The sequence below is a fragment of the Motacilla alba genome, chromosome 1 (genome assembly GCF_015832195.1).
Source record: "Motacilla alba alba isolate MOTALB_02 chromosome 1, Motacilla_alba_V1.0_pri, whole genome shotgun sequence".
NCBI classification, from domain to species: domain Eukaryota; kingdom Metazoa; phylum Chordata; class Aves; order Passeriformes; family Motacillidae; genus Motacilla; species Motacilla alba.
This window is the reverse complement of record NC_052016.1, coordinates 85,978,740-86,004,124: the sequence shown is the minus strand read 5'-3', so window position 1 is coordinate 86,004,124 and position 25,385 is coordinate 85,978,740. Positions and strand designations below refer to the sequence as shown.

The window sequence follows — 25,385 nt, the reverse complement described above, 5'->3', positions numbered from 1 at the left end:
GTCATTTACCCTGAAGTGATTTGGGTGCCTCTCTGTCATTAGCTTTTTAATCAAGTTTTTGAGTGTGAAAATTTTAATCCAGTTTCTAATTCCTCCCAATTCCTAACTGTGCAGTTTTCTTGGTATATACCTGTAATTTTACCTTTGAAGATACCTAAGTGGACAAAATTTTTCCAAGACAAGCAGACAGCTGAAAATAGCTATTTAAAATAAAGTCCCCAAAGTACTCATCCTCCATTTTAGAAAGAAAAGATAAATTAATTTAATATGCTGCATACTAAAGGCTGTATTCTGCTCAAATTCCCTGTCAGAAATTGCCATGTAAAACTACATCAGCTATAGAATTACAGAGGATTTGTAGAAGAGAGTCTTCTTGAAGTAACAAGTCTTGTTTACTGATTGAGAAGGAAATTAAAGTATTTGCAAAAAAATCTTTCCCATTAAAATGTCAACTCTAATAGCACAAATACTCAGGAATAGCTTTTTCTTTCTGGGATAGAGGTGAACAGGATGCGAATGTGTTGGGTAAGAGAACAAACACTGTTTCTATATGAGGTGGGGTTTTTTTTTTTCCTTCTTTCTTTCCTGTAGAATGCTGGGCTGTTAAGGAAGGGGCTGCTTTTCAGGATAACTCTTTTGATGTGTGGAGGGGCCGGAATACTTTATATCCGCTGGAGGATTATGGGCACAGGGCCGCCTGCTTTCACTGAAGTAGACAACCCGGCTTCATTCGCTGACAGTCTGTTTGTAAGAGTAAGTTACAAAGTTGCTTTTTTCTGGCCAGCTCGGAAGGTTTGTCTTTTGTCATAAAGTTTAGTTTTCTGTGCTTCTAAGAAACAATAAAGTTGGCAGTTTTTATGTTTCAAGATATGTGTGATGAGTCCACCTCCACTTGTGCTGCTGTGATGATTCTCTGCAATTTTTTTTGTTAATAGTATACCGTGTATATTCTTTGCATTCAATTTAGCATGCACATTGAAGTACTTTTCCATTTACTCAATATTTTTCCCATGCGTGCAAGAAATTAGCTTTTGCTGATTCCCATCCCTTTTCCACATACTGTGCTTGACTTCCCATCTTTTACAACTAAAGAAAATAGCACGAAGTTTTAGTTTCCTGTATTTGGAGTATGTCTTGCCTATACACCTCTGGTGGCATTAAGGATCTTTCTGGAGATGGAGAATGAAAGATGAAAACGGTGGATGATGTCTTTCGATGTTTTCTGCTGTCGTACGAGATTGTTCTTTTTACATATGAATATTGGGTGGACAGCACAGAATTGCATTTCCCTGCTCTGAACTAGAGAGCCACCTAGCTATGTTTAAAAGAAAATTAAAAATTAACTTCACAGCTGTAATTGTAATGGATATGTAAATAGTTGTAGTCTAACAGTATTCATGGCCTCTTCATTGTGTTACAAGGGAAATGAGGGAAGAGAAATGGATAAAGTTGCCCCGCCTTCCCCCCCCCTCAAGTTTACTATCAAATAAATGTTTGTTTTCTCTTTGACTGACAGGCTATAAACTATAATTACTACTATTCACTGAATGCATGGTTGCTGTTGTGTCCCTGGTGGCTGTGTTTTGATTGGTCAATGGGCTGCATACCCCTCATTAAATCCGTCAGCGACTGGAGGATAATTGCACTAGCAGCACTTTGGTTCTGCCTAATTGGTCTGATATGCCAAGCTCTGTGCTCAGAAGACAGCCATAAGAGAAGGTAAGAGACAGCGATGAATTTTAAATGCCTGGCCAACTTGAGTACAGTATTATTTTGTTAAATCCACTACTGATAATTTTAACAATTCAGTGGAACCAGTGTCCAGCAAATGCAGTTCAAATAAATATTTATAGCTGTCATTACAGTTTTATCCCAATTTGGGTCCATCACTGTACACCAGCTAGTAGGAAACAGAGTTGGAGGAAGAGGCATGGATGACTGCTTTATTTTTTCTCCTGAAATGGTGTTTTGAGATCCTTAACACTGTAGGTGGTGAAAAGTAATATGTGCTCAAAACGCAGTAGGAAATTGTTTGTTGTTGCCCCTACTTCTTTCAAGTCATCATTTCCTTTAATTTCATCCTAATAATGGAAGAGAGGAGGTGTGCTTTGAAAGCAGGTAGAAATACTGGCTGTGGTCATACAGTTAAAAAGTAAAATGCTTGACCCATAGTATGTACTCAGAAAACAACTTGTACTTTACCCAAAGGAGGAACTAAAAAATTTATTGTAAACTGTTCTTTCTCACTAAGGGCTTCTGTTTAACTCTGTAGGTTCTGTTACCATGGATTTTATGTAGACTTAATTTCTCAGTTCCTTAAAATTTTTCAACTGCTCAGTCATAGAATGGTTTGAGTTGGAAGAGACCTTAAAGATCAGGTAGTTCCAGTCCCCTTGCCACAGGCAGAGACACTTTTCATGAGATCAGGTTTCTAAAGCCCCATTTATCCTGGCCTTGAACGCTTCCAGGAATGGGGCACTATCACTGTGTGTCCTTTTGAAAAGCCCATCTCCAGCTCTCTTGCTGCCCTCTTTAGGTACTGGAAGGTTGCTAGAAGGTTTCCCTGGAGGCTTCTCTTCTCCAGGATACACAGCTCCACCTCTCTCAGCCTGTCTTCATAGGAGACGTGCTGCAGCCTTCTCCTCATCTCCATGGCGCACCCCTGGACTCACTCCAGCAGGTCCATGTCCTCTTTATCTCGTGGGTCCCAGAGCTGGATGCAGCACTCCTGCTAGGATCTCAACAGAGCAGAGTAGGAGGGGCAGGACCACCTCCCTGGCCCTGCTGGCCATGCTACTTTGATGCGAGCCAGGATATGGTTGGCTTTCTGCACTGCAAGTGCACATTGCTGGGTCATGTTGAGCTTCTCATCACTGAACTCCCCCAAGTCCTTCTCAGGGCTACTCTCATGCCATTTTCTTTGTTCTTGGGATTGTTCTTTGTTCTTGCCATCTTTGTTGTTGGGATTGCCCTGACCCAAGTACCAGACCTTGCACTTGGGTTTCATGAGGTTTGCATCAGACCACTCATCCTATCCAAGTCCCCCTGGATGGCAGCTCTTTGCATGCAACCATCCAGCCGCTTCCTTAGCCACCAAGAGGTCCAGCTGTCAAATCCATTTCTCCAGTTTAGAGATGAGGATGCCATGCTGGACAGTGTCAAATGCTTTGCACAAGTCCAGGTAGCTGATATCACTTGCTCTTTCTTTATCCAGCAATGCTGTAACTCCATTGTAGAAGGCTATAAAATTTGTCAGGCATATTTTTCCCTCAGTGAAGCCAGATTGGCTTTCACCAATCACCTCCTTATTTTCCAGGTGCCTTAGCATATTTTCCAGGAGGATCTGTTCCATGATCTTGCCAGGCACAGAGGTGACTTACTGACCTAGTTTCCTGAGTCTGCCTTTTTCCCTGTTTAAAACATGAGCATCTCTCCTTTTCTTGTCAGTGGGAACTTCAGCAGACTCTCATGACTTCTCAAGTATGATGGGTAGGAGCTCAGCTCTTCCTTAGCAACTTCATCCATCAGTTCCCTTGGGATCTGCAAGTGCATCTTACCAGATCCCATGGAGTTGTGCACCTTAGATGTTCTTGAACCTGACCTTTTCTACAGCAGGCAGTTCTTCGTTCTCCCAGTCTCTGCCTTTGCCTTATGTGACTTGAGTGGTGTGGTTGGAGCACTTGCTGGTGAAGTCTGAGACAAAAAAGTGTTTGAATACCTCAGCCTTCTCCATCTCCTGGGTAGCCAGGCTTCCCAAATGCTTCCACTTTTTCCACAGTCTTCCTTTTATCACCAACATAGATAATTCAGAGTTGTGTGTTTGTTCAGAGTGCAAAATCTTATTCTTTTCTTCCTTCTCATCCCCTCAAATGTTAATAGTGTACCTGCCTGCCTTTCTGCTGTTCCCATACTTATTTGCATAGATAAATCATTTTGGAGAGGGGGTGGAACTCTTGCTGTTAGTGATGTCATATTTTCTAGTAAAAATGCACTCACTAAGCCTTTATTGCTAAATAGTTTTTTAGTAAAAAGTGAAGACAAAAAGTATAGTTAAGGCCTAGACTTGTGAGGATGAGAAAAGACCAGGAGGACCCATCTCCCTCACAGTGTAGAGATTAATTTGTAATAAATTAGAATAGAAAGTTACCATACCCATGGCCTTTGTAAGAAACACCTGACATGGACCTGAGGTTCTTATTCCCTTATGTCAGCTCTGTAAAAGTGAGGTACCTAGACTCTTTTGTCTAAGCTCTGTATAGTCCATAAAGAGCTACCTGCTGAGGATGCTAGCATTGGTGCTAAAAAAAAAGGAAGACAAACTGCTCTCAAAAACTGTATGTCTCTTCTGTCTGTAGAAAGAGAGTAGATTACTAACTTTCAAGTGGTTAACCACAATGGATTCTACTATTGATGTGTCTGTTAGGAGAAAAACCACCCTCTCAGCTGAATGTGCACCTAAGTTTCTTCTGTGACTTATGTTCTTCTTCAGTGACTTATGTTTTAGCTCCCATTACTGTCCTACTAGGTCCAAAAATAGACAGGTAGCTTTTACCATTACTTTTCCTGCCAGTAGGAATTTAAGTAGGAATTATATGATTAATATGTAATGGGGCTATTTTCTGGCCTGCAAGCATGAATATTGCTTTTCTGGAAATTATAGCAATGATTTTAAAGTGCCTCCCTGTCCTATATGCACATCCTTCTACAATGTTTAAATAAAGTTTATATGTTAAGTGGAAAAGGTACTTTAGTTAAGATTTGTAGTTAACCTGAGAATGTTTCTTGTTTGCAGAATCCTTACACTGGGCCTTGGATTTCTTATTATCCCTTTTCTTCCTGCAAGTAATCTCTTCTTCCGAGTAGGATTTGTTGTTGCAGAGAGAGTCATCTACCTCCCCAGTATTGGATATTGTATTCTCTTTACATATGGATTTAGTCTCTTGAGTAAGCAAGCCAAGAAAAAGGTACCATCAAAATAATCAGTAAAGTTGTTGATGATGAAGCTGTTCAATTGCATGATTTGTTTCTTAACTTGGCTCTCTTTCCTTAAGAAAATTCTTGCTGTGGCAGTACTTGGGATCTTGTTGATAAATGTTATGCGCTGTGCGCTCCGCAGCAGTCAGTGGAGGTCAGAAGAACAGCTTTTTAGGAGCGCATTGTCTGTGTGCCCTCTGAATGCAAAAGTAAGTCACTCATTGACTTCTAATCTTTTTTTCTTTTTCTTTTTTTTTTTTTTAAGTGTTTTCAAATGTGGGGTCAAGGAGGTATTATGCATAGTTAATATATTGTGCTGCAGTGTTATTCACAGTCTTGCTCGGCTCAGGAATGACATTGACATGTCAGACATCTAAATTACAGTGGCAGCATAGTCAAAATACCAGAAAGTGCAAATTACAATATTGTAATTCAGAACTTGGAGGTGGGAGTGGGGAGGTGAGGGAGAGGGGAGAATGCACTTCAAGAAAGGCATCAAGTCGAATTGGATGTACTGCTAATAAAATCTATTTAGAAGAATTGTGTGTATAATTGCGAGTTATGGCAACAAAAATATCAAAACAAGGTTAGTAAGTTGTAATAATCTATTCAATTGAAAAATGTCTATGCTGTTTTTAGAATCCTTTCTGTGTACCTTCCAGTGGTATATAAAGCCAGCGTAGCTGAGGGACAAAGCAGCATATCATCAATGCAATTGCAGGATGTGGGAGTAAAATCTTGCTCCCACTTCTGCTTTTTTACAGCAGCTGAGCGGGCTAGACTCTTCAGACATGGGCACTGAGGAAAGCTGCAATTTTCCCTGCAGGCTTAGTGAGGGAACAAGTAAGATGGTGGGGCTGGATAGGATGTTTCACTGAGCTGAGCAGCAGTGTTCAGCATCAGAGACTGACTCTAGCCTCCAACAGAGGTGACCTCCACAGCAGTCCTTTGACAGCCAAGAGTGTGATCTGTTGGAGCACACCACTGAGCCCAGATGTTGTCTGAATTTTAGTAAAGAGACTCTTTGAAGAGCCTCTGAGTGGGAATGTGCAGCTTGTCAATAAAAATACATTGATGTTTTAAAAGATTAGATTCCTGTAATCTAGAGTGGTATCTAGAAAATACCAATCAAGACACAGGATTTAAAAAGGAACCTGTGAATGCTCAGCTTCGCAAAGAGAATGATAAACTTAGCATTTACTGGAATACAAATATGCAACAGTGAGCTGTAAAAAACATTCATGGCCAATATTTGCAACATGGTGGCATCTTTCTGTAGTCTGAGATTTTAATACATAGGAAAGAGCGGTTATATTTTATTGTGTGGCAGTGGTAGGCAACCATCTTCTTTTTAATGATGACCTCAGTATATCTTGTCTTCTGGATGACAAGCACATGCTATAAATGGAGCAAATGCAATCTGTTTTCTTTGTGTGTAGCTCCATCCATCTGCCATGGTGAGAGTGCTTTAGACAGATCCACACTCTTTGCCTGTGCTCCAAGCTCCTTGGCCTCCAGCCATGCCTGGCTGGGAAGCTGTGTAGCTGTGCTTGAGCCGATAAGCTGTGCACAAGCTACTGAACTAATGCAGCTGGTTTAAAGCCAATGAATGTACAGGCAAAATGAGCTTGTGTTTGTCAACACTGGGCACTGTAGACATGCCTGAGCTGTATTTCTGCTGGTGACAGCTTGTGCAAGTGGAAGGCATGGAGATGTGAACCGGGAAAGGATTGTAGGCTCACATTCCAATTTTACTGAAGGATGTAACTTTGAAATCACAATAGTAGGGAACTTTTCTAAGCAGGAACATTAGAGAGTCCATGTATGAGGGCCTATGTCTTGTTTTCTTTATGAACTCAGCTATGTTTATTTAATTTTGACAAAGGTAAATGTAAAAATTTGATCCAGGTTTTGTTCTGATGTTCAGTTGCCTTGAAATTGCAGGCTTCCTTTAAAAATGACTCTACAGGATTTTCTTTCAGTGACACATTTATTTCAGTGGGAGGCTGGTGCAGACCAAAGAACGGCACACAGATAATAGCTTTTTCTTGTTGTTCTTGGAACATATTAAATATGTGTAATGTGGTCATGCTTTGCTTCCATTATGTATCAGGATCTCAAAATCTCAAATCCTCAGTAGCAGAAAAAGCTGTTCATGTTTTGTTGTACAGCTCTTTTCAATTCCAAATAGTCTGTGTGGGAAGTACAGAGTAAACTTACCCTAATTCTAAATAACAAGTTGTAAGAGTACTGCCTTGTCTAATTTCAAGACTCATTTCTTTAAACATATCCTTTAGATAAAAACGTGGAAACTGCATTAAATGAGATTGTGTGGCACAGTAGTGAATCTGGTACCTGGACACATCTGGCTCAAGAGGATGACATTTAAGATCAACTTTAATAAACATTGCTCAGTGACTTTAAAATTTATTGGAAATAATCAGGTACCATAATGAAGCTACAAATATTTTGACCTCTAAGAAAGTTCCCAATACAGATTTTTTAATGTTGTGAATATTTTTAAATTTATTTTAAATGTTATTTATTTACAATATTTAAAAATTTATGGTTTTCATCTATATCTATATATCCATATATATCTATATACATATATATCTATATATATGTATATATATATTAAAAATATATAAATAAATGGTGGGTAGGGCTTTTTAAGAGAGAGAAACAAGTATGTTACAGATCTTGGTTAAACATATCCAGGAGCATGTCACACATTTGAACTTGTGTGGCCCTGCACTCAGGTTAGTTTCAAAGACCAAGAGACTGAAACAGTACACATTTTTAATACATTTGGCAGTATTTTCCTTAGCTGAACAGGATGTTCCTCTGTATTATTCTGTTTTTCCTACCACCTTTTTTCATACCGTATGGATTGGATTCTTCTCCTGGGGAGAAGAAGCTGTTTCTTTTAGTATTTAGTTCCTCTCCTTGGACTAAAAGAGAGACATAAGTCAGAAGGACTATATCCTAGATTTGTCTTTCTCTCCACTGATGATAAAAGAAGTCCTGACAACTGGAGCAGATGTGGATCCATAAGACTATGTGAGATTTTGACCCTCTCCTACTGCTGTTCACTATTTATAGACATTGCTGGATTGCTCCTCACCTTCTGAAGTCATCACACATTGCTTCTTTTAATTTTAAAGATTATTCCCAAAAATGCTCATCTTGCTGCCTTTTTTTTTTTTCCCTGTTGGAAATGTTTGCATTGTTGGAAGAACTGAGTTATTTTTTGTCAGCTTTCAGAAAAGCCATAGCAGTTAAGAATCCAGAGATGGTCTTTATTCCTGGATGACTTCCTCTCATTGATTATCTAAATAAATAATTACAGTTACATTGTTACACACATGGGAACTAGCCAGCATTTTTCTTTTCCTGGATTTGAAATAACTGAATTTAAATGACTGTAAATTATTGTGATTTTGTACATAATCTCTACCTTCTCCTTGCTACTGGCTTTTGTTTAAAGGATAGAAATTAATAAACATAATTTTTGAAAAGCCATTTCAGTAGCAATTTTTATGCAATAATGAGCATGGAAGTGAAAATACTCCTAACAAAATGTTGCTAACTATCTGCCTTGACATACCAGAGTGAGTAACTTTGAAATTTATGTTTTATGCAAACTGCAGTCATTATAGATGCAAGTTTGTCAGAGATGAGCTGTGCTAATACTGAAAAGGTACAATTAGTTTGTGAGATTGGTTTCTGTACTTTCTTAAAAGGTCCTGTAAAACCTCTTTGTTACAGAACAAGACTTAATGCTGCCTGAGGATCTGATCTTTGATCCTTAAAGAAGCTGATCTAGAGGGCATTTCCTTTAGATATTGAGATTTTTTTTCTTTATGCCATATATTAAAAAGGGATTATCTTCTGAGGAATTTACCTTAAGTGCTGTGGGCTGTGTTTATACGGGCTATTTGCAGTGTTTTGCCACCATTTTAGATGTCAATTTTTGTGTATACAAGCACAGTCATGCAGAAGAATCTTTAGACAAGATTAGATACACAAACAAGATGTGAATATCAAAAAAGCTTTGTTTCATTATAATTTAGAAAACAGAGTTTTAGTAGTAGAAGAAAGAGAAGATTGATGACACAAGCTGGCATTGAACAGAGGCATCTGCATGTTCCTGCAGAAATTTTGACATCTGTGCTTTGCTTTCATCCTTTTCAGTAAATGTTCATATTCGCTGAAAAAGAGATTATCAGCAGCTAGGGAAGAGGGATAAAACTGGTGATAATAGTAGTGCCCCAGCTGAGGGGGTGTACCTCCTAGAATATGATATTACATTTCAATTTCTTCCTGTTCTGCTTTGAGGGAAAGCAAAAGCAAAAAATCAGTCTGACAATAATTTCATTTTTGTACAGGAAAATGTATTTTTTTCCTCTCCTTGTTTAAATTTAGCATTTAAATGAGAGTTTAAGTACTATGTATATCTGGCACAGAATAATATGCAGTGCTTTGTCGTTTTTATACTGGCGTTTTAGGTTGATTGAGGTATTGAACAGACAAATACATAGAGCCTATTCCTCGGCTAGGCTCTGTGGTGCTATGGTTATGTTAACTTAAGCAACACATGCCTGTTGAGAGAAAGTAGGTTCTACTCTAGGGTATTTTTACCTGATCTCTTAGATTTCTGATAATACTGTGTTGTTATGCATCCCTAAGAAATGCTCCTTTTAGAGCTATTACTGTAAAGTAATTGCCTGTTTAAGACTGATAAAGGATTATCTGAGTATAATGCAATACGTCATTTCCAGTTAATATTTAATCATTTAATAACAAAGGGCTCTTAAATGTTTAACCAGGAAAGGAAAATCTTCCCTCCCAGGCTGGCATGCACAATATTTGTCAAAAACAGAAGAACCATACCTCTAGAGATGAAATTTTAAACAACTCACCGGCCCCTCATTATTAAAGACCAGATTCTTCCCACCCATTGGTACATGGAAAGCACCTGTGTCCCCGTGTTGTGCAGGAGAGTCACAGCCCTGTGCCCAGCAGACAGCACTGGTTACTGCCGGCCTGCCTTGAGTGAGCTAAAGGCTGACCTTGGCATCTCTCTGCCGTGGCCACAGAAGTGAGAGATGCAGCTGGATGGCAGAAGTACCTCTCAGATGACTGGATGTGCCTGGGAACCCTTTGCTGCTCCTGCTCTTAAGAGCAGGATGTTACTGCATCTTATAACCCATTGCAGAACTGGTTTTGTCATTGGGTGTTTCTGGTAGGCTGGGCACTTTTTTTGATATATTTGGTTTCAGGCTTTTTTTCCTCTTCCTTTCTTTGTCACCACCATATTAAGAGGAACTAAAGCTACAGTTTCACTTGAAGGGAAATTAGAAAACTTACATACAGCAAGGAGCCCTTCATTTTTAGGGTAATTGTATAGAAACTTCATTTCCTTTCACACAGGAGCTATACCTGAGGGCAAAAGGAATGCACCATTGAAAATACTAATATTTTATTTAAACAGTTGTGCAATCAGTTTTAAAAGACTATAGTGCATCTTTTTAGTTCAGTTCACAAAATGTACATGTGCACCTAATGCTTCATTTGATGTTTTGACTTGAGAGAATTGATATCTCATGGTTTCTTCAGACTGCACAATTCTGTTTACATGAGAAAAATATTCTTGCTGCTGGTACTTTTGGGGAAAAATGGATGTGAAGATACTACATGTTTTAAAAAAACCTGTGAAAAATAGAAAGTGAAGTGCTGTTTCCTAACACAAGACAGCTGACATGTGAAAGACTGAGTGGTTGGTGTACACCAAGATTTTCTCATCTGCTCTGTCCTGGTCTTTAGTCAAATTTCATTTTGTAAAGCTTCTTAAAGAATTAAATTCAATCAAGTTAAGTATAATTTTGTTTGCTGATACTGAAGTGTGAAGTTATCTACTTCAAGGGCTAACATCCAGTATTTGGTGAAATCTTTAAATATTTCCTTTGTGTTGCCACAATTTATCTTTTATCTGGGTAAGATTTGAATATGTGAACTTCAACATATATAATCAGAGCAATCCAATATGGTAAGAATCTTAGTGTTCTGAATAATTTCTGGAAGAGATATATAAATACAATTCAGTCCTGAGAAATATCTTTCAGGGTATTTCATTTTACTTTAATGACTCCGGGGAAAATGTTGCTCTATCTTCTTGTATTTTTTGACACTGTCAATGGATCTTCATTTGGTTATTTCTTGATGTAAATGTACCATTCTCTTGCTTCCTTGCTATGGGCCTTCTCTTTGTTTTATGGAAGTACAGTACAGTGCCAGGATTTTTTTCTTCATGGAAGCTGTGCTAGAACTGCTTTTATGGGGTGCTGAATTTGTGTGCTATTTTATATCTTACAGTGTGAGGAGCTGCCTCTGTGCATGCTTAGTAAGCTTTATAGCATCTCTGCTCTCCTTAAAATCAGTGAAAATACTTTTTCTCCCATTTGAGAAAGCACGGGAAATGTCCTTAACTTTATTTGTTGATGGTATGTTACTGCATGTTACAATAGTTACATAGAGATTAAATTTATCAAATAAATACCATAACAGCTAGGCTCCAACACTCATGTGTGCTGGATCAATAGGTCCCAGATACTGTGCCAACTGCAATTAGGGTTTTTCAGTTAATGGACATGTCGGATAAAATCCTTTTTTGAATGTAGAAGGTGAATTAGACTTATCTAAGTGCATTATGAACCTATATTTTTTGGACTTCAGTCTGAAGTTATTCCTGTATACTGTTTTGAAATTAGATTTTCAAAGATTGGAAAAAATTACTGTATATGTTTGTTTTAGATGAAGTATATAAATTTGATTTCAAATAGTAAAGTAATCTAAATAATGAGTCCTGATCTGGGTGCTGAGAAATCTCTTTTCAAGAGTCAGTACTCAAAGTACTTTTCAACCAGGTAACATAGTCTTCTGAGATTTCTCTTAAAGTGGGATTTGAAATGTCTTCCAACTCAGATTTGTTCTGAAATATATTTATTCCTATTTACACTTGCCATAAATTAGGATGATGCATCTTCTCCCTGTAGTCTGAAAGCTCTAGATCCTTCCTTCATCATTCAGTTTTTAACAGGCAAAGTCTTCAACATGTGGCTATATATATTATTTCAGAAATGCTCTTTGATACGTTTTTATCTTTAGACAATAATTTTGCCTGTCTGTTACATTTTGTTTGGTTTTTTTGTGAATGCTTATGCTGTAATGAAAACAAAGTTTGACACATTGCTGTAGTGTTCCTTCTGCTATGATAGATTTGATTTGAGTCAAACTTTCTCTTACCTGGCAAACAAATGAAATTAAGAACAGGAGGTCTTCATACAGAGTGCCTTGTCAAAGGTGTGGTGAGTTCATTTATAAAACTAGGAAATGAATAATCTTTCTTAAATAGCTAGAGTAGGTAAGCTGATCTGTACCTCAGATTTTGTCTTACTGTCTTCATTGTATGAATTATCCAATCCTAAGTATCAACTTACACCAAAAGCCAGCAATGAATGACACAAGTGCTGACTGTTTCTTTTTAGAGAAAGAATTTTTAGCTACTTTATTCCACAAAATATCTGACTGTGTGGCATCTGGTGGAATATCCATCTGTGTTTTCAGGTGCACTACAATGTTGGCAAAAACCTGGCTGACAAAGGAAATCAAAGTGCTGCAATCAAATACTACAGAGAAGCTGTAAGGTATTAGAAATTTTACTGCTTTAATGATCTTTCCTAAAATTGCTTTCCTGTTTAACATGAAGAAAATGCTTAGGTATTCATTTTCATGTTCTGCAGCATTGCAGAGCTAGCAATTTGCATATATTAATACATGTCCATACATAATAATAATCTCTTAAATTTTAAATTTTAGGTTGAATCCAAAATATGTGCATGCCATGAACAACCTTGGAAATATTCTGAAAGAAAGAAATGAGCTCCATGAAGCAGAGGAGTTGCTGTCCTTAGCTGTACAAATACAGTATGTTTAGACCAATGCTAAGCAGTGTTTTGCACCAACTGAGCCAAAATGATACAATAGGATCTTGTGTTTCAAATGCTTAATTGTCCTCTCTCTTGGTATTTTTTTTCCCAATTTGCCCAGACCTGATTTTGCTGCTGCATGGATGAATCTAGGAATAGTGCAGAACAGTTTAAGAAGGTTTGAAGAGGCAGAGCAAAGCTACTGGACAGCAATTAAACACAGAAAAAAATATCCAGATTGTTACTACAATTTAGGGCGGTTGGTAAGTGCTTTTGAATAAATTATAGCTATGACTGGAATCTGTGTGTCTTTCTGTATGTGTATATATAGAAAGATTTATATAATTCTGCTGTAATGTTAAAAGCTGATAGTTATCCCACTTTGCTCATATTGTATTTTAGGGTAATTTCATACTTTTGGTAGCTTTTTCTATTGCTTTCCTGGTATACTTCCTTCCATACAACCTTTGGTAATCCTACTTTATCGTACAAAGAAGTATAAACAAAAATACAGATTTTATTTTTTTTTCCAAAAGGTATTAATAATCATTTCCCCATGTTTTGCATTCCTTACTATATTGTTAGCTAGTAGAACTATGCTGAAAAATTCAAATTAGATTTTTGAAAACATGTACATTAAATATTTACTAAATCTCTTGTGTAGATTTCTAAATTGTATGCTGTTTCTTCTCCTCATTCTATTGGTACATGCATATTTGAAGACAAGCCTCACTTGCAGGGGAAAGAAAAGGAAAATTAGTATATAGCATTCTTATCTTCCATACTACAAGAGTATTCCTTTTATGTTTATTTTTGTCTATAAAAAGAAATCCTACTAGAAAGGACAAGACATTAACAATTTTTTAGTGTCTTTAGTGAATGATAGGAAAGTAAAGCAAGCAATAGCAAAATTACTGGATTTTTCTTTTGTTTTAGTATGCAGATTTGAATCGCCATATAGATGCATTGAATGCATGGAGGAATGCTACAGTCCTGAAACCAGAGCACAGTTTGGCCTGGAACAATATGATAATATTGCTTGATAACACAGGTAAAGGTCTATTTGAAAGTTTTAATAAATAATTCAGTGTCTAGAAAAACTTAAACCTTTATCTGTTTTTAGATAAAAGGATCTCTACCTCTTCTTTGGCTACCCAGACACCCTCTAATAATAGAAGAATGCCTTCTGACTCAGTGATTTTAAAGCATCACTTGAAATCCAGCCCATAAATTGAATTTCTGATACTTACTTAAAATGCCATCATTGTGCAAGCATGTTTGTATTATAGATTAAATTCCAGAACTTTTTAATCTCTGTTTTCTTGTTCTTCTGACGGTGTTATCTGTTGAAAACAAAATGAAGATATTCTTTTGCCTTAGTCTACGGGATTTTACATTTCTCTGTGTGTGTGTGTGTATGTGAGATACCTGGTTTTCTCTAAAAAATTATGCAGTCAGCTATTTGTAAAAGATGTGTGCTTGCAGCATGAACTAATAAGGCTGTGTTAAAACATGCCTTCTCTTTTTCTGCTACCTGGACTCCCAGGCAATCTAGCTCAGGCAGAAGCAGTTGGAAGAGAAGCCCTGGAATTAATACCTAATGATCATTCCCTTATGTTTTCCTTGGCTAATGTACTGGGGAAATCACAAAAATATAAGGTAGGTAATTAGAGCTTTTTGACTCTAGGGCTTTGGGTTGGATTCATTGGGTTTTTTTCTTTAATGAAACTCTCTCTATATTTTTTGTAAAAATCGTTTGAGGAGATCATTGTGGACTATGACTTAGAGAATCTGTTTAAAACATTTCGGTGCCCTTTTCTACCCCAGTATTGGTGTGTGATTCTGTCTTGAGCTTATCCCTCCTTATTTTAGATGCCCGGGTTACAAATGTTGCTGCCCTACACTATGTCAGTGGTCAATGGAGAGAAATAGGCTCTTAAGCACACTAGAGGGCAGTTAGGGTCTTGTGTTGTTGCTTCACTGCCGAGGAAGAGAGGCTGCATTGAGTTAGAGACCTTGTTTCAGGAACTCCAATTATATGGACAAGCTAGTCCTTCTGCTTTTTCTATGTATTCTGTGAATACATATATAATTAGATAAAAATTCTAGCCTTTTTGCCTCAGACACAATCTAAAATATAGTAATATGAGTTTGGTAATCCCCGACTGAGGATGGGATACCTGGGTGATCTCAGAATGCTGTGAGAGAAAGTACATGCATTGCTCAATGTATTAAACTTTCTCTTGGATGCAGTGGACCAGCCTGTGAGTGATACATAAGCATTAGCTACCTTTATTTGCAAGTAGTAAATGCAATGAAACTGGTGAGGATGACTTCTTTTCCAAAGGGAATTGTATCAGATGATAAGCTTTTATGACAGAGAATAAATCATACACATTTAATACAGTTAGTTGTTTAAACTAACTCTATAATCAGTGATTTGTGTATGTGATAGGGACAAATTAATAATCAAGTCCTTGGTGATCCTTAAAAAAAATCATTTACTGAACCTTTTTTATGTTTTTTAGGCTTTTAAGGGGTTTGATGTCTTTTTGATAGTGATAATGTTAACAGCACTGCAGTAACATCCTCATTTATATACAAAGTAAGAAGATTCTACGATATGAAACTTGTCAGGAGGAAATTGCCTAAGTTGCACCAGGAAAGGTTTAAATTAGATATTAGGAATTTTTTTTTTTCACAAAAGGGGTTGTAAAACATTGGACCAGATTGCCCAGAGAAGTGGTGGAGTCACCATCCCTGGAAGTGTTCAGAAAATGTATGGATATGGCCCTTGAGGACACAGTTTAATGGTGAACATGCTGGTGGTGTGGGGTTTACAGTTAGACCTCATGATGTTAAAGGTCTTTTCCAACTTTAATAAGTTCATGATTCTCAAAATAGATACATCTGTCCAGTAGTTACTGTTACCACTTATATTTCTACAGTATTGATCAGCTGTGGAGTCCTGAGCTGGTCACATGTGATGCCAGGGCCTGTGACAACCCAGCACTGGCTTTTGTTTGTGTTAGTGATGCTGGTAAACACCCTGTTACTGTTCTTCTAGACTGGACAGGTTTTTTTCCTGGACACTAATTCTTTTCTCTCTCCGCCTGAGACTCTTATAAAATACATATTTTAGGTTGGTTTAACAAAGTTCCAGAAGGATACAAATTAACATCCAGAACGCATAAGGTATGAGATTATGGAGGAGGTAATTGCTAGAATCATTTTGGTGAGTCAGGCCTGTGGAAGAATAGAGGATTTTATAGTCATTTATCAGGGAGAATATGTAGCATGACAGAATACATAGCATTTATAATGAAATAAAGTTGAAAAAATAAGTTGAAAACAAGCTAGAAAATTTTTCTGGTGTAGGAGAGACAAGTCTGGCTTAGTGGATTTAAAAAATAAAAAAGAAGATAGTGGTTTTGATTGCCAGCCCTGAAAGGTTATTATGCTGCAGGAGAACGTGTTGGAGACAATGTAGAAGTAAGAGTAGGGGAAAGTGCAGCTTTTAAGTCCACATTCTGAAAAAAGCAGAAGAAATAGTGGAGCCCAGAAAAAAAAAAAAGGCAGGGCGCCAGTGAGTGTTTTTATAGTTCAATATGGAGTAGTAGTTTTGTGCAGAGTTTAAGTAGTCACTAAAAACTGATGGGTTATAACAGGGAGAGCAAATTAAGGCAATTGGAAAGAGGACTCACTTACAAAGGTTATGCTCTCAGCAGCTGTATTTGGCATTGCCTGGAAAGAGGAGATACAGATTTGTTTGTAATGGGAGAATGCTTACTGACAAAAAAAAAAGCATGAAAAATTCAGATTTCTTGTCCACCCCCTCACCATGTAAAAACAGAGAAGTGGATGGCTCTTCAAGGATTTTTATTGAAGGGAATTGGAGGGGAGGAACAGGGGATGGAGACTGTCAAGGTGATGGAGGTAATTTTCAGAGTGCTGCCTCGCTGTGTCTGATATGTTGTATAACCTCAGGCATTTAATTTATTAGGTTACTCGTTATGTGTCTGTATAAAAGTTGCTACTATATTGGCTCTGTTGTCGCACAGGAAGATTTGTTCTGAGGTTTTTTGTTATCTCTTATTTTAAAAGACATTGAATCAAAAAGGTTTTATTATGTTGTGAGATATTTCCTTCCAATAAGCACACAACATTCTCCTTCAGTTTCAAATGAACATTGATTTTCAGCAGAAGATAGGTTTCCTACGTCACAAAAAATAAAAAAATAGCCCTTTATTTTATGTTTGTATCTAGTGATGAATGATTTATTGTTCCAGAGAGAAAAGCACATAAAGGATGAGCTGTTTCTGTGGTTTTGTTTGGGTTTTTAATTAATATCTGTTATACCAAGTTAGCTTCTCCTTTGAATGCTTGTTCTTATCTCAATTGATGAAGAACCAAGCTATCTTTAGTTCTTTGAAAAAGATGTGTGCTGTATTTTTGTTACATATACATCTATGCTTTTTCTGTAAAAAGTGCAATAAATTGAAACCATTCCGCGTTTTTTTGTATTTGAAATAAAGCCAGACTACAATTTTGTGGCCTTGGCAGCAGATGGAATGCGGTGTGCTTACCCTGAGTCTTTGCTATATGCAAGCTGCAAGTTTCTTGGCAACACTTGAAGATTTGGCAAGATGCAGCAATTTGAAATACCACTGATGTACTGGAATGTACATTTGCTCCATATATCCACAGTAATATGAATATGATGCACCTTAAATAGCCTTTAAACAACCACTATGCTTCTACTAGCTGCTGAGCAAAGTAGTGGTGATAAAAATATTCTCACATGGAGTTGAAGATGTATAGTAATGGCAGCCAGCTCTTGAATATCTATTTCATTAAATTATCTGGAAGCGCATTGCACGTGTTGTCCCACTGTCCTTCAGCAGTGAAAGGATGCAAATCTGTACATTAGGTGCTCCTCCTCTGTGTACGTGGCAACTATTAGGCATAAGGCTGATTTAGATGGTCAGTATATCTTTCATTTTGGTTGCTGTTAACCTGCCCAGCGAAGAAAAAAGAGATTTACTAGACCAAAATACTAAAATTTGGAGTGGGAAAAAACAGAGCTTTGTGGGACTTGAAATTACTCCATGCTTTAAAGTGCCAATCCACTGTTGATTTTTAGGATTTGAGAGTTGTATGAAAAGAGGAGGTTGTCTTGCATCACTTGCCAAATTTTTGAGTCTCAGTATGTTTCTCAGGTGACTGCAAAACATGGAAATCATGGAGTAATTTTGCCTGGAAATGACATCTAGAGGTCATCTAGTCCAACCCCTAACCCAAACCAGTGCCAGTTCCAGTTGAATCCTGAATATCTCTGTCAATAGAGATTCTGTAACCTCTCTGGTCAGCAACTTTCAATGCTTGACCAACTTTATGATAAAAAAATTGATGTTTCCTTTAATTGGAATTTCTTGTATGCCAGTTTGCATCCATTGTGTCTCATCCCATCTCACAGACATGTGAGAAGAGTCTGTTTCCATCTTCCCTGTATTATCTCATCAGGTAGTTGTAGGCAGCATCTTCCATCTTCTCTCCAGAAGGCTGCAAAGATCCAGTTCTTTCAGTTGGTCTTTGCACATCTTGTGCTCCAGCCCTGTAGCATTTTGGTGGCTTTCTGCAAGACTCACTGGAGTATGTCTGTGTCTTTCTTGTAATGGAGACCCCCAGCCTGAACACATACTCCAGGTGTGGTCTCGGAAGTGCTTATCAAAGTCACATGGCCACCAGAGGTCCATTCCAGCCTCAACCATTCTGTGATTCCTGCTAGTCTATTTCTCTGCCCTGCCCAGGTCCCTCAAAATAGCTGTTCTCCCTTCCAATGTATTTCTTACTCCCTCCTCTTAGGTGCTATCTGTAAAGTTTTGAAACTGCATTCAGTCCCATCATCCAAAATATGAATGAAATGACTAAACAGTATGAGTTTCAAAAAGACCAGTGCATCCAGGAACTTTAGTCTGGATATGAGAATGCTGGAGCAACTGCTCATGCCATAGGAAAGCAATGCTAAAACTTGCGCTACGGAGGTAAATTTGCAGGCATCTGGGTCCCCTTGTTAACTTCTATCCAAATATTCCTTGTCCTGAAACAGAATCACAGAATAGTTGGGGTTGGAAGGGACCTCTGGAGATTGTCTCATCCAACCCCCTGCAAGAGCAAGTTCACCTAGAGCAGGTTGCAGAGAATTGCATCCAAGCAAGCTTTGAATATATCCAGGAAAGGACACTGTACAACTTCTCTGGTCAATCTGTTCCAGTGGTCTGTCACCTGAACAATAAAGAAGTTCTTCCTCATGTTCAGGTGGATCTTCCCGTGCATCAGTTGCTGCTTGTTGCCTCTTGTGCTGTTGCTTGGCATGAATGAGAAGAGCCTGGATCCATCCTTTTGGCACCCTCCCTTCAGATACTTAAGACACTGATGAGGTCCTCTCTCAGTCATCTATCTCTTTTTGAGGCTGAGCAGGCCCAGCTCCTTCTGCCTTTCCTCATAAAAGATGCTCCAGCCCCCTCATCATCTTCATAGCTCTCCACTGGACTAGCTCAGAGAACCCTGGCGTTTGTAATTTCCTTGACCTGTGGAGATGAAGGCACTTTCCACATGAGTCTCTTCTGGCAGCCTCAGCTGTGGTCAGTAATGCTTTTAGTTTGGGTTTGAATTTGGACATATGGGGAGGCTCTTAAGTCACTCAGAGCTGAGTGACTCAATCTTGACATCAGAAATTTCTTTTCCCCTGAAGGGACTCTTACAGAGAGTTATTTCATGCTTGACATGAGAAGATGGTGGAACCAAAAATCTGGCTGACAGGCTTTCTTTTTCAGTACAGCCTGTGATTTATTTTGAACAGTGAAAGCTTAGCACAAAGGAAAGGACTTTTCTCCATGTTACTTTTCTCACATACCTCAGACAGCAAGTATGTGCATTCAAATGGAAGCCTACCACATTGAGGTAATTTTAACTTCAGGTCATTTGCATTGAAACTGAATGAGCAACTTTCCCTAAAGCACAGCACAGCATAGAAACCTATGTAAAATTTGCTCTCAAGTATCTAAACTTGCATGTTAGCGAGTAATATGCTCCATTTGGATTGGGTGGGGTGTGACTTTTTAAACTTCAGGAAATATGCTCTGGGAAAAAAAGTATCAATATTAGCAGCTAGTTTGGAAAAATAGAATAGTTTTAATTAGAGAATAAATTTAGCGGTAAATTATTCTCTGAATATTAGGTGAGGGACCTGAGGTTTTCTAAGAGGTACTCGGATATCAAGAGGCTTAAGAGCACACATTGCAAGCAGTAATACAGAGACGATAACTGGTGAGGAAAATGTGAAGGATGTTGCATGACATGATACAATTTGACATGTTTTTTTAAGTAAAAGGTACTCAGCTACTCTTCATGGGGAACCACACTGTTTGAAAGGGATGTACTGGAATGCTCCTATTTTCAATGCTAAAGCTATTGTAAAAGGAAAAGTGTCTATAAGCAGTTTGCTAAGATACCAAATTACATTTCCTTAATTTGACTGTGTAAGTAGGGAAAACTTCAGCAGGTAATGTTTGAAAATACTATAACTCTTAAAAAAAGGTACTTTAGGTAAAGAGCAAAGTTCACTAGTGCTTAATAAATTTCTGCTAAAATAACAGCAGCCTGTGAAAACATGACACTTAATTGCAGCATTATTACTGGTTTCAGGGGGCTGTAGCCACCTGAGCTACAGGATCATGCAGGCTTAGGATATTTATATGGTGGTATCATATAGATATGGCATAGTTTTGGAGGGTTTGTAATTACAGTGGTGGGTAAATTTGCCATTGTTTTATATATATGAGAATGGACTTTCCTGATGACTTGTTATTTTAAATTATTCAGGAGTCTGAAGCTTTGTTCCTCAAGGCAATTAAAGCCAATCCAAATGCTGCCAGTTATCACGGTAATTTGGGTAAGAGCCTTTCTAAATCTTATCAGCTATATTATTTATTTGCTTCATATTCATTGCGTTTAAAAAGAAAAAGCAATCTTTTGCGCCTTCTTCCTGCTGGGCAGATTTCTATTTTACCTTCTAGAAGAACTGCCAGCCAGAAGAACAGGGCACTAAAGCCAGAAAAGCTGTCACACAATATGACAGATCAAGAGGGCTGCAAAATCCAGCCCAGAGGTAGCTGCACTTTAGTCTCTGCAAATTGGTTCGTTTATGCTATGCTTGTAACCCGCAATGAGCTCACCAGATAAGAGCTGCCATTTATGGCTCTATTGTAATTCATTCCTTCACCATTCCCATGCGAGTTCTGCTCCCAGGCTTAGCTCCTGCATTTGGCAACAGAACAAGCAGCTACTGTGCCACCAGCCAGTGACAGACCCTCACTGGAAACAAATACCTCAATGTTGTTCTCCAAGTGATTGGCAAGATTGTCCGTTATTCAACAATATTGCTAACAAAATTCTCCATTGATGTTCCAGCTGTGCTTTATCATCGCTGGGGAAACCTTGACTTGGCGAAGAAGCACTATGAAGTCTCTCTGAAGCTTGATCCCATGGCACCAGGAACCAAGGAAAACTACAACCTCCTAAGAAGAAAACTGGAGCAGTTGCAAAAGAAAGGCGGTGCCTGATGCTCCTTTTCAGGTTGCCCGTGCATGCTGTTTACGACTGCTGTTACATGGGTATTTTTGACCATGTACAGGCTTCAGTCATCATTTCTCAAACACAACACCACCAGCACCGCACACTTGAATGTCCAGTTTTGCCCTTCTACAGATCCTACATTTCAGCTTGAGGGATCATTTCATTTTTACTTGAACTGCTTTTAAAGTTCATTAGAACATTTTTATAGGTATATGAAAGTAATGCAGATGGAATTTCACAGCATACGCGTGTAATTTGATATCTTCATCTGACTTTTTAGTAGTGGGATGAGTAGCAGGAGGCAGTTTTATTTCTGAAAGTGATACTTAAAAGTGCAATTTCCTGTTTAAATCCTGATCTTTTCAAGTATGAAAAATATCTGTCCACTTCAGTTTTCTATTACTGCCTTCCAGGGCCAGTCCTGCACAGCCAGTGGAAGAATGAATTCTCTCCAGCACATCAGTCTACTCATATAATTTGAGTTAAGCCCTTATGCTCATTTCTCTCTCCAGCCTGTGAAGTGTCAGATTTGTAGAGGAGTAAATAAGGGCAAGGATTTGACCACAAATGTCTGTCAGCCAGTGTATGCTTGAGTGTAGAAAGTACTGTTAGATGACAATGGAGATTTTAGCAAGCAGCTAATGAAAAGAAGCTGAGGCAACAGAGGAGTCAGGTAGTTTCTGTTCTTGCAGGCAGCCTCATCCACCACAGACAACATGGACAACAAATCAGAATTGCTTTAGCTCCTGTGGCAGGTCAGTGGTTTAAATACAGTATAGTGTCTGTAGGAGCTAATTGCTGCGTTCTCAGGCAATTCAGTGCTTTCTGGTTAAGGACATTACACCTTTCAGCTCCTATACTGCAGGGGAATAAAGAGAGAATTTCTGTGGAGCAGTAACTGTGCAGAAGACCTGACCTTGGCTGTTGATCTGTTACCTGAAAGAACTTGGCTTCACCTTTGTCTCCCATGGCTTGTGTGTTTGCTGAAGGGACAGATAAATAAGCATAGCTGTTAATGCATAAACGGAGCACATCAATGTGGGATGATTCAGAGGTGGTTTATGTTGATACCATGTTACCTCTCAAAAGGGGCTATGCTTTAATACACATTTGAACTCTGGCTGTCCAGAGTTGTTTGTCATGTATTATATACTTACATTCCTGCTTCAGGAAGTAATAATGTCTTTACTTGCTGGTGGTTGGTTTTTCCAGTTTCTTTGGGTTTTTTGAGATGTTTCGTTTTGTTTGTTTGTTTAAGATTGGAAGTTTGCTATTAGATATGAAAACTGGGGAACTTGACCTGTCTTTTCATATTCCTCTTTTCTTGCCATCCATGTCCCCTGGCAGCACAGTATGATCAAGGCTAGCTCGGGTACTACAAATCATGCAGGTACTTTAGTGTACTATTTTTGCCACACTAACTGTAGATCTAGGCAGCAAGGCTGTGGCAGTGTGGTGCTGTCCACAAATTTGGCTTTGAATGAGCTAACAGGGCTATATACTGGTTTGTTTTATTTGTGGTGCCACAGGCACGTATGTGTGCTCCTCTCCTACAAATATAGCCTGTTTCTCAGCGGGACTAATTAGTTCACACAGGGTGCAAAGCCATGGCAATTGTTTCCATTTCTTCTGGTTTCTGGACAAAGTTCTCAGAAATTTGTTTCTGAATATGATCCAAGCATGCTCTTTGATAAATATCTGGAAGCAGAACACTGCACCAGTATGGCTAATCATCTTCCAATGACCAGCCTAGCTTAGTACCAACCTTTGTATCTGAAAGGTGCTGAAATAGATACACCCTTCAGTACAAGCAGCAGGTTCTTAAGGCTTTCAATACATAGCCTACTATTCATCAGATAGAGAGAACACGTAGCTTCTTCAGTCATGAGGAATTAAAGAGTAGGGATCTGGCTGGATGAGCTAATTTATAGCAGAAGATAAATATGTTTACTATAATCAGGTCTTTTCTGTATATTTGGAATATGACATCCTGAGTTTAAATTATTATTGTCATCATAAAGTCCACATGTGTAGTTTTCCCTGTTGCTTTCCATATCAGCTTTAAGGACATCCACTAGATCAATATTATGTATGAGGGATGCATTTTTTCTAGGTCATTATAAACCAAAGTTGTAGAAATTCCTCTGTGGAAGTCCTTCTGTTCAAGAGTCTTAAGACAGAAGAGACCAACAAACAAATTGGATGTTTTCTTAGTATTTGAAAATGGTCTTTACTTTTCAGTACAGACAACATCATTTCTTCTTGATTAGCTTTCTGGCTACCTGTATATATTTTTTTGTGAGGGTTTATTTGTTTTATATAATATTTACTGCTATAGAAATTCAATGTGATTACTTGTATGATGGTAATATGAAGCATACCCATATATCTCAGTTTAATGTTGAGGCAGAATTGTGTTCGAAAGAAGCCACAAAGATGACTGCTTTTGTAATAAAAACTTCCTTAAGACTTTTAAGAATACTAAATATTTTTTTACTTTATTTTCAGAAATATTCTGAAAGTGCAAACAGTGCAGTGGCTTTTATTAATATGGTTATAATGTTAACCTTTTTATTGGTTTTTCATACCTCATAACTGACTCCTGGAACAGTGCAGAACACTAAACTTCAAAGAGAAAAAGGTGAAGAAAAAGTTGGCTTGTACATAACTGTAACATAACTGTAGTTACACATATTGCCTATCTTTCTAGCATGCTGGATTTTTTTTCCCATTGCTAATTCCAGAATTCCAGAAGATTTAAGTTTCCTTATCAGTTGGCCTGTTTGATTCTCTAGGGAAATTACAAAGCCTTTTTTCTTTTTTTTTTTTTTTTTTTTTTTTTTTTTGAGAATGATTACTTGTTCAAATACAGTTCTGAGAAGAGAAACAGAATGACTTAATGCACAGACTGGAGTCAGGAAAATAGTCACAATGACTGCTATGGACATTAGTCCCTTTTCACCAAAAACTTCCAGTGAAGTTCCCTAATTGTCTCTGTTGTGTCTAGACCAATGACATGTACATGAAGTTTCCTGTTATTTAATTTCATAGTATTTAAACTTTAGAGATGTGGGTTGTGTGTGTGTGTTTATGGGCACTAAGAAATAAAAATCTACAATACTTTTGAATGGTTTGTTAAAAATATTTGGCCTATTCACTGGGAATCTTTTCCTTCATATTTCAGATACCTGTATCTGAGCTATTCATCCTAGTTTCTCTATATAGTCACTGGGGAAAAAAAACATCTTTAGGATGTGAGAGGTCATACTTGAAGGAGATACTCGTCTTCACTAACTTCAAAGGGTAACTAAGGTGATCAGCTCATATACATGAAGAAAAATCTCACTGCTCTTTCAGTTGAAGTAATCTGGTCCCACACATGAAGTACTCTGCTCCCTCTAGCATTCTCATACATTATTGACACTAAGAATGTTAAAAGGCTGGCATTGAAGCAAACTGGCAGGTACTTGCCTTGAGAGGGTGGCTGGATGAGGGAATGGGAGAAAACAAATTAACTTTGATGGATTTAAAATAAATGACTGATAAAGCATTGAACAGCAAATCCCTGTGTATAAAACCAGAACATTCACATTCAGTTCAATTCATTGCTAGCTTGTTTATGTTTCTGTAATGAACAACTTCTTATGGAACTGAATTTTGGTGTCCTTCACTCCTATTTTAAAAAGTAATTCTAAAGCTACTGTACATTTGCAACAGTAAGATTTATATTTTTTCCTTAAATTCGCAACAGTGAGATTTGTATTTTTTCCCTTGAGTTCCAGT

At 37.9% G+C, this 25,385-nt stretch overlaps 1 protein-coding gene across 2 annotated transcripts in view; it reads left to right on the top strand.

Moving 5' to 3' along the window:
- Positions 1-24,342, top strand: part of TMTC4 (transmembrane O-mannosyltransferase targeting cadherins 4) — a 53,758-nt gene extending 29,416 nt beyond the window's left edge. For both annotated transcript variants that reach the window (XM_038142907.1, XM_038142912.1), the window contains 11 exons: positions 592-753; positions 1,517-1,719; positions 4,793-4,964; positions 5,052-5,183; positions 12,604-12,683; positions 12,856-12,963; positions 13,087-13,228; positions 13,902-14,016; positions 14,512-14,624; positions 20,850-20,919; positions 21,438-24,342. In XM_038142907.1, coding sequence (XP_037998835.1) covers positions 592-753; positions 1,517-1,719; positions 4,793-4,964; positions 5,052-5,183; positions 12,604-12,683; positions 12,856-12,963; positions 13,087-13,228; positions 13,902-14,016; positions 14,512-14,624; positions 20,850-20,919; positions 21,438-21,589 — 1,449 coding nt within the window. In that variant the 3' untranslated portion in view covers positions 21,590-24,342. The remainder of the gene's footprint in view (positions 1-591; positions 754-1,516; positions 1,720-4,792; positions 4,965-5,051; positions 5,184-12,603; positions 12,684-12,855; positions 12,964-13,086; positions 13,229-13,901; positions 14,017-14,511; positions 14,625-20,849; positions 20,920-21,437) is intronic.
- Positions 24,343-25,385: the final 1,043 nt, after the last annotated feature.